General features: G+C 41.1%; 1 protein-coding gene across 1 annotated transcript in view; it reads right to left on the reverse strand.

Annotated features, from left to right (window-relative positions):
- LOC118748041 (cell wall integrity and stress response component 2-like) overlaps positions 1–10,145 on the reverse strand; it is a 100,778-nt gene extending 90,633 nt beyond the window's left edge. The window contains exons 1-2 of the mRNA XM_036482330.1: positions 10,102–10,145; positions 9,586–10,032 (exon numbers count right to left, since the gene is read on the reverse strand). Of these exons, the coding sequence (XP_036338223.1) occupies positions 9,586–9,844 (259 nt within the window). The 5' untranslated portion in view covers positions 9,845–10,032; positions 10,102–10,145. The remainder of the gene's footprint in view (positions 1–9,585; positions 10,033–10,101) is intronic.
- Between the last annotated feature and the right edge of the window lie 6 nt (positions 10,146–10,151).

Below are 10,151 nucleotides of genomic sequence, written 5' to 3' on the forward strand. Positions count from 1 at the left end.
TTTACAACTATTTGTACCCCACAATACTCAACATCTAATTATATATACTAAGAATATGGCGTTATCTCTGTCCATTTATTGGGACACTCAACGCCATTAACTATTATCTTATTAAATTAAGTTTTACTAATGTATCTGTGTATTTGATGTATCAAATTTAATTCTTTTAAGATAATAATGAATAAAACTTACTTACTTACTTTACTTACTTACTACTTCCTTGGAAGAACAAGGGTGGTATACTAATGACCACCTTCAAACATTTTGTTAGGACAACACCACTCTAGTAGCCAATGAACGCTGTTGAAACATTCATACATACATATATACATAGAGAGTAAATATATGTGTTTATATAGTATATATGTATATCAGTCTTACGTTGAACCAGTGACTATCAAAGCCTTGAAAGCATTATGAGAATGTTAACAGGCCTTTGGTCTATCCTATGGAGTAACCCCTCAATAATAAGAGCTGCTATTATTTTAATCAATACCGTAGAAAATCTGCTTACCAAACTTTAACGAACGATCGCCGGCTGCTCTGAATGCGAAGCTAAACCTAATGACTTTATCGGAGGGGAGGCTCCTATAACACCTTGTAAGCTTGAAATAAATAGGGAAGAGCTCTAGACGTTAATTGATAATGCGTCACCGTTGCCTTTGCGGCATAGATATGTACGAAAATGTTGAGATAGCTCCAAAACTAATACCGGATCAGGAACATGGATAATGGAACCAAAAACCACAAAAAAAAAGCCTCGAGGGTAACGTTCATGGCGATAACAACGATAGCAATAACCGTAACTACATCAATAATGGTAATGCCTATATCGATGATGATGGCGATTCCGAAAAGAATATACAGTGACTCAAACAAGTCTTCACACTTTGATTTTTTTTTTTTTTATATTCTTCTTCTTCTTATTTGGCGCTGTAACCGCCTAAGCGATTTTGGCCGAGTCCAAAACAGCACGCCAGTCATTTCTCTTCTGTGCTAACCGACGCCAATTGAAAATGCCAAGTGAAGCCAAGTCCTTCTCCACCTGGTCTTTCCAACGCAGAGGAGGCCTTCCTCTTCGTCTGTTACCAGCATCGCGGCCCGCGTTGAATATTTTCAGAGCAGGAGCGTTTCTGTCCATCCGAACGACATGGCCAAGCCAGCGGAGCCGCTGAATTTTAATTCGCTGCACTATGTCTATATCGTTGTAAAGCTCATACAGCTTATCGTTAAATCGTCTGCGATATTCGCCATCACCAACGCGTAAAGGTCCGTAAATCTTCCGCAGAATCTTTCTCTCGAAAACTCCAAGAGCCGCCTCATCAGATGCTTTCATTGTCCATGCTTCCGCGCCATACACCAGCACAGGCATGATGAGTGACTTATAGAGTGTGATCTTTGTACGATGAGAGAGGACTTTACTTCTCAATTGCCTACTCAGCCCAAAGTAGCACTTGTTGGCAAGAGTGATTCTCCGTTGGATTTCAAGGCTGACATTATTATTGGTGTTAATGCTAGTTCACAAATAAACGAAGTCGTCTACTTTCTCAAACTTGTAACTGTCAACAGTGACGTGGGTGCCAAGACGCGTATGCTCTGACTGTTTGTGTGCTGACAGGAGATACTTCGTTTTGTCCTCGTTCACCACCAGACCCATTCGCTTTGCTTCTCTATCCAATCCCGAGAAGGCAGAACAGACGTAGCCCTTGTTTTTACCGATGATATCGATGTCGTCGGCATACGCCAGCAATTGTACGCTCTTATAAAGTATTGTGCCTGAGCGGTTCAGTTCTGCGGCTCTTATTATCTTCTCCAACATAAGATTAAAGAAATCACACGAAAGGCAGTCCCCTTGTCTGAAACCTCGTTTGGTATCAAACGGCTCGGAGAGGTCCTTCCCTATTCTGACGGAGCTGGTGGTATTGCTCAACGCCATTTTACACAGCCGTATTAGTTTCGCGGGGATACCAAATTCAGACATCGCGGCATAAAGGCAACTTCTCTTCGTGCTGTCGAAAGGGGCTTTGAAATCGACAAATAGATGGTGTGTGTCGATCTTATTCTCGCGGGTCTTTTCCAAGATTTGGCGTATTGTGAATACCTAATCTATGGTGGATTTTCCAGGCCTAAAGCCACACTGATAAGGTCCAATCAGCTCGTTGACGGTGGGCTTCAGTCTTTCGCACAATACGCTCGATAAGACCTTGTAACCTATGCTTAGAAGGCTAATTCCGCGGTAGTTGGCGCGTATGGCGGGGTCGCCTTTCTTGTGGATTGGGCAGAGCACACTTAAATTCCAGTCGTCGGGCATGCGTTCATCTGACCATATTCTGCATACGAGCTGATGCATGCACCTCATCAGCTCATCGCCGCAATGCATAAATAGTAAACAAAAAAATATCAAAAATTAACGCGACTTTTTAGCCGCTTGAAACTTGCACTTTATTTTGATAAAATTGTATGTGCTACAAAACTGCATACCAAAAACATTCTGGAAATTAATATTAAAAAGTGTAATATTTTAATGAAAATTCCTTGAATTTTTCTAAATTTTGCATATAGTTTTAAACTTTGATTTTTAAACAAATATCATTTACCTCGGAAACATTGTGAATATTTAAAGAAATTATGATGTGAACACTTGTGTGAATCATAGTGCATACAAATGTATGATGCAAATGTAAATGGAGTAACAAGTTGAATTCAAGTTTATAAAACCGTTGTTGGGTATTATTCACTTTTCTACTTCACTTTGTTATCTTAACTTTATTTCATACCATACCATTGTGAATTTTTACTTTTTTTGATGAACTGTCAATAAAACCGAAGTCGTATTAATTAAAACAACGACATCAGACATTGAAGCCGAACAAATCGTATTTTTCTATTTTTTTCTATTAATGTTTATTTCAACATTAAAATGGTGCCGAAACCCGGGACTTTTGAAATTTCTTAGTCCCACATCCTAAATTCTTGCATCGATTCAACGAAGTTCATCTATTCAACTTTACTTAGAACAGTAAAGCAGCGTTTATACAATTTGCTGTCAGCTAAGTATTCTTTATTACACCCTATTCACGTGGGTCACCTAACCTGCAAATTTTCGTTAGCAAAATGGAGTGTCTTAGCGCGTTGATTGAAGAACAACGAAAAATTTACTCGCACCTTCAACGATTCTTACGCAGCTTTGAAGCAAAACCAGCTGCCGAGAAATCCGCTGGATTTGTACAAAGTCTTCTTACAGAAGTTGATCTACTCTTTCGCAACTTCAAACATGGCCATGACGACATTTGCAGCACTGCTAGGTCAAATTCAATTCTCGACGTTGACGTTCCCTATCTGAATGATGAGGTCTTCTACGACTGCTACGACCTGTACATTACATTCAAGTCCAAACTGCTCGACTTGCAAATGGAACTTGCTCCTCCGACGACGCCTGGCAGTCACGCCAGCACATTTGCCGTTAACAACTCTCGTAACGATACTATTTCAGCTACCGCCCGCCTTCCAAAGATCGATTTACCGACATTTTCCGGAGACTACTTGGAGTGGATTCCATTCCGCGACATGTTTCTGTCGCTCGTACACAACAACGTCACCCTTACACAGGTACAGAAATATTTTTACTTAAAAGGTTCATGCACTGGAACTCCCAAGGAAATGGTAGAGGAGTATCCAGCTACAAATGCTAGTTACGAACCAGCCTGGTCCGCACTAGTGAATCGATACCACAACAAACGCAAACTCGTAGACCAAATTCTAAGAAAATTGTTTAATGCACAAACTACGGACGGACGTCTGCATAGCATACAACAATTGTTAGATATTACGCGTAATTGCTTTGCGCTTTTAAGAACATTGGAAGTTGACACTTCTAACTGGGACCCCATCCTTATGTTCTTGCTGACTCAAAAAATTGATAAGCAAACGAGAAAGGAATGGGAGCAATCTCTTCATGGAAGTAATGAAATTCCGTTAGTCAAATCTTTTCTCAAATTCCTAGATTCTACGTACAAAGCATTGGAATTTGTCGAAGAAGACATTCCTTCAGCGAAGCAGCAGAAAAGTACTACAACACCAAACAAGGAATTCCGTCGAAAATCTCACACAAACATTCATACAGCAACAACTACTAACACATCAGATACCAGTTGTCTCTGCTGCCATCGAAATCACTTTTTTATACAAATGTTTTAAATTCGCTGCATTCTCCGCAGCTGACAGAAAAGAGTTTGTCAAGCAAAACAAATTGTGCATTAACTGCTTAGGTAAGGGTCACACCTGCAGTAATTGTACAACAAAATCACGTTGCAAAGTTTGCGGAGAGTCGCATCATACTCTTCTTCATAACGATTTCTTTATTGGAAACTCCATTACGAATAAGAACAATCCAGCTACCCTCTCACCTAATTCTCTTAGTAATATCGGAGCTGGGTCCGCATCGATAGCTAAACTGCACTCTCTATTTACTCATGTGAGCACAAAGGTACTCCTAGCTACCGTTCGCATAATAGTGGAAACACCCGGAAGGAAATTTTATTTCAAGGCTCTTGTCGATCAAGGAGCGCAAACTTCTTTTATATCTGAAGATGCAGCCCAATTGCTAAGATTGAAGACACGTAACATAAATGCAAATGTATCGGGCATCGGAGGGTCACAATCTTTTATTGCAAGAAAAGCTGTCAAACTTAATTTGCGTTCACATTATAACTACCAGTTCAACCTTGAATGCCACTTTCTTTTATTACCAAAGGTTACAACTTATACTCCGGCAGCAATAGAAGCAAGTTATCTGAAAACCTTACCCAGCGTCTTTCTCGTCGATCCCAATTTCAGTTCACCAGCTAAAATTGATTTTATTTTGGGTGCGGATTTATACTGCGACATTTTGCTTTCTGGAATGATCAAGTGCGACAATGGTTTATTACTACAAGAAACATATTTTGGTTGGATGATCTCGGGTCCGATAAAATCAAGTCTTAATGACTGCAGTTTTTCCGTCAATTTATTTTCTCTCGATGACCAGCTACGTTTGTTTTGGGAACAGGAAGACCTGATAGAAACTCGACCGATGTCAACTGAGGAAGCCGCAGTTGAGAAACATTTTTTAGAAACCCACTCGCGCGACGCAACCGGACGATATACTGTACTTCTGCCCTTTAAAAGTTTTTTTCTCCAAGCAGAACTACCGTCATTTAGTCACACTCACTTCAACGCACTTCGAAGACTAAGCCAGCTTGAAAAACGATTTAAATTACAACCGGAGTTTGCACTGCTTTACAAAAGGTTCATGGATGAGTATGTAAGTCTAAGGCATATGAAAGAGATAGGCGAGTATCCGAAAGACCTTCCAGATAATTCATATTTTCTCTGTCATCATGGCGTCTTAAGAGAAAGCAGCAGCACTACAAAACTAAGAGTAGTATTTGACGGTGGAAATCATCATCCGGAGCAGACTTCGCTCAACGCAGAACTTGCTGCTGGACCTGCACTACAAAATGACTTACCGTATATTCTATCGCGATGGAGACGTCACAGAATAGCATTTACAGCTGATCTGGAGAAAATGTTTCGGCAGATCAACGTAAGTAATGAGCACCAACATTTTCAATGCATTCTTTGGAGAGAAGACCCTACTAAAACCATAAAAATTTATAAGCTGTGCACCGTTACTTATGGTACTACTTCTGCACCTTATTTAGCCATACGTGTGTTGCATCAGCTCGCAAATGATGAGCAGAGCTCTTTTCCCATTGCTAGCAAAATTCTCTTAAATGACAGCTACGTTGATGATAAACTTTCTGGTTGCGATTCAATTCAAGAGGCGACAGAATTAAACAAACAACTTACTCTGCTATGTAAAAGTGGGGGCTTCAATTTAAGAAAATGGAATTCTAACTCGCTAGAATTTTTAGAACTCATTCCGATGGAATACCGCGATAAGCACGACTCATTTCAATTAACTTCTGAGAATTTCGTTAAGGCGCTAGGGCTGTATTGGGAAACAAAGGAGGACCAATTTTGCTTCAAAATCGACTTTAATTTTGCTCCCACGTTAACTAAGAGCAGCCTTCTGTCAGATGCGGCCAAACTCTTTGACCCATTAGGTTGGCTCGCACCTACCACTATCGTAGCCAAAATTATATTTCAAAAGCTGTGGTTGGAAGGATTAGGCTGGCAAGATCCCCTTCCACCAAAACTTCATTCAGAATGGATTCGATATCGTGACACTTTGAGAGATCTAGAACAAATCAAGATACCTAGATGGTTGGGCTACAATCAAGCAAGCACAGTTGACTTACATGGTTTTTGCGATGCCTCTCAGGCAGCTTATGGTGCTGTAGTATATGTAGTAGTTTATACAGATAGCGCTATCTCTACAACATTAATACAATCAAAAACGAAGGTAGCGCCACTAAAGGTTCTTTCAATTCCACGTCTTGAACTATGTGCAGCTACCTTACTGGTGAAATTAATGGCAAAAGTCAAAACCTATTTTGGATCGAGCATTGAAAATTCTTACTACTGGACAGATAGCACGACTGTTCTAAGTTGGATTCGGAGCTATTCTCATCGATGGGCAACATATGTCGCCAATAGAGTAGCCGAGATTCAACGGCTATCAAGCATATCTCAATGGAAATACGTTCCTACAAGCGAAAATCCATCCGACTGTTTAACTCGAGGCCTAACACCTTCTAAACTTCGTACACACACTCTGTGGTGGAGTGGACCACCCTGGTTAATATCAGCACAATCGCACTGGCCTAAACTCAATAAGGCTTTGGAGACAAATCTCGAGGAACGACGATCGGACGTCAGTTTACACAACACTGCTTTAACGTCAAAAGATGTTGAATACTACTCTCTGATTACAAAATACTCCAGCCTCTCTAAACTTCTTCGTATTACTGCGTACATACTCCGGTTCTACAACATTCTCAAGTCAGCTGTGCTCAAACAAAAGAACGAAGAGAACAAAGGCCACGAGACAGGGTTTTTAAAATCATGCGAAATAAACCGCGCACTTATCACAGTTGTTAAAGTTGTTCAACGTGTAGACTTCGTAAATGAAATAAACTGCTTATCAAAGAAAAACACTCTGAGCAACAACAGTAGGATTTTTCAACTCGCTCCGTTTCTTGATGAAAATAACCTACTTAGAGTCGGAGGCCGAATTTCGAAGGCTAACACTACCTTCGAAACCAAACATCCAATTTTACTTACTAAGCACAACCCACTGTCGTTACTTATATTTACAGATGCTCATCACCAAACGTTACACGGTGGGGTGCAATTAATGATGACATATGTTCTGCGGCGATTTTGGATTTTATCATCCCGAAGCCTGGCCAGATCAGTCCTCCGAAAGTGCCTTGTATGTGTCAGGTACATTGCCAAAATGCATGAACAAAAAATGGGTAACTTACCGGCCGTTTGACTTCAACCTACCAGGCCATTCAAACACAGCGGACTTGACTATGCTGGGCCGATTTTAATAAAGGATTCTGCACTTCGAAAATCTTCTGCTGTTAAAGCTTATATTTGTCTTTTTGTCTGCATGTGCACGAAAGCTATTCATCTGGAAGCAGTATCCAGTCTAACAACCGAGGCTTTTATTGCGGCTTATCGGAGATTTATTTCTAGAAGAGGACGCTGCACTGACCTGTATTCTGACTGTGGGACTACGTTCATGGGCGCTGACAAAGAACTTAAACTTTGCTTCGAACGTCAAAAATTAGAGTTGCCTGAATATTGGCAGCGGGGCTAGCCAATGAAGGAACTATTTGGCACTTTATTCCTCCCGCTTCACCCCACTTTGGAGGTTTGTGGGAAGCCGGTGTGAAATCGGCTAAGCATCATCTCCGGCGAATAATGCGAGACCGCATTCTTACCTTTGAGGAGCTTAGCACACTGCTAGCTCAAATTGAAAGCTGTCTAAATTCGCGACCATTGTGCCCTTTACCAAGCCACCCTGACGAAAACCAAACATTAACTCCTGCACACTTTCTTGTCGGCGAACCAACAACATGCGTTTCTGAAGAGAGTCTCTTATCTCACAAGGTTGACGCTCTGAGTCGCTGGAAGTTAGTTGAACGTCTTAAACAACATTTCTGGCAACGATGGAGTGGTGAATCCCTGCAAAAATCGCGACTACTCCATGCATGCGTGTAAAGAGTACTCCCTAAGGACCAAAGAGTACTCCAAAATTAACCACAATTCATATAAAAAATATGGTCCAATTAACATTGCGATGTCCTAGGGCAGGACCATATACTCCATCCCTGCATTACATCAGAGTAGCACAAAACTACTCCAACATATTAACAATGGGCATTGTTGTTATATTTTTTCGTTTGTACACGCTTTTGTTCTTCACTTCTCAAATGCTTTTTCGAAATTAATAAAAACCAAGACAAAAATTAAAAATTACATGTTGGCTCTGACGGTATTCGAACCCGAACATGCTGGGAGCTAAGAACTAACAGCGAGCATCTCTACACGTTCAGCTACAGCCAGACATGCAAATGTGCTTTCAAATGCTCAACTTCAATCACGTTTCGTTAAAACACGAGCAGTGGTCGGATAACAATTAATAAGCTGGCGCAGAGACACGAGTTGGTCCGCTACAGCATGACAGAGGAACACTTTTGTAAGTACTCCAATTTACCACAAATAGAGTACATGGTCCAACGATTTTTGCAGGGATATATTCATACCCTCCAGTCTCGCTCAAAATGGTCTCAAACTCATCGAAATCTGATGGTTGGCGACGTTGTTTTGCTACAGAATGAACGAAGTGCTCCAGGATATTGGCCATTAGTGCGAATACTTCAAGTCCATACCGGAACAGATGGTTTAGTAAGAGTTGTTACTCTTTTATGTAACGGTAAACTCCTGAAGCGTCCTATTACAAAAGTGTGTTTGCTGCCAATAATGGAACCTACAAATCTAGACCAAGAACAACCTGATGTGCACGACAACCATGACTACCAGGTTTAAGAACATTCGTTCTTAGTGGGGGAGAATGTTGGGTATTATTCACTTTTCTTCTTCACTTTGTTATCTTAACTTTATTTCATACCATACCATTGTGAATTTTTACTTTTTTTGATGAACTGTCAATAAAACCGAAGTCGTATTAATTATTAATTATGTTTATTTCAACAACCGTAAACATTAAAATCTCGGTTCACTGGGCTGAGGATATTTATTTACTTTTATAATTATTATATTAAACTAATCACACTTTTCCACTAAAAATTAATTTGCCATCCGAAGGCTCTTAAATTTAAACACAGCCAGTAGGCGTTGCAGCTTGACAGTTTCTTATAGCCGAGTTGAAGTATTTGCTAGTGGGACAAGTCATTGCTTGACCGAGTAAAGTTCCAGCTGCGACACTGTAGTAGCAGTAAATGTAGCTATAATCACAAAAAATACACGAATTTAATGGATTTACGGTATTCACAGTGGCTGATTGAAGCGCATGCACTTACCTAGTACACACTGTATCATTTGGATAAGGGTAACGCCCTACCAAGCTCTTAGTCGCGCACTCTGTATTCTCGACGGTGGAAGACGTCGCAGTGCTGGCCGTTGACGACGACGTCTCTGTAACAGAGCTCGTTGTTGTTGTGGAATCAGTGATGGCAGTTGACGACGACGTCACTGTTTCAGAGCTCGTTGTCGTTGTGGAATCCGAGCTCAAGTCACACATGTCGTGTATGTCCTGCAAACACTGATTGACGCAGGGACTAACACCCTCATTGGCTCTGGATGTGAGACAAACTTCACCGCTGGGGCAGTTGCCTTGTACAGTAGTTGCTTCGCCCGCTGAACACATGGTGAATGTGGTGTGACTGGTGCAAGAGTAGGCGCCATCGTTGACAGCTTCACAATTTCCGCATTGTTCGGTATTGCCGCAAGCAGCCTGAATCAGAGAATTGCTTTCGGCATCTGCACAAATTGAGCCTAGCGAGGTGCACACCTCACCCTCGTTGGGACAAGACCACGTCGTTCCCTGTGGTACACCTAGACACATGCAAGATTGAGAATTTATAGGGTTTCTTAAAGAATCCAAGAAGGAAAACAAATGCTTACCGTTAAAACATAACTGAAACGTGGTGTTCGTGGTGCAAGCGACGCCATTG

This window comes from Rhagoletis pomonella, unplaced genomic scaffold (genome assembly GCF_013731165.1).
Source record: "Rhagoletis pomonella isolate Grant_MI unplaced genomic scaffold, Rhpom_1.0 Rhpom_scaffold_00012, whole genome shotgun sequence".
Classification (NCBI taxonomy): Eukaryota; Metazoa; Arthropoda; class Insecta; order Diptera; family Tephritidae; genus Rhagoletis; species Rhagoletis pomonella.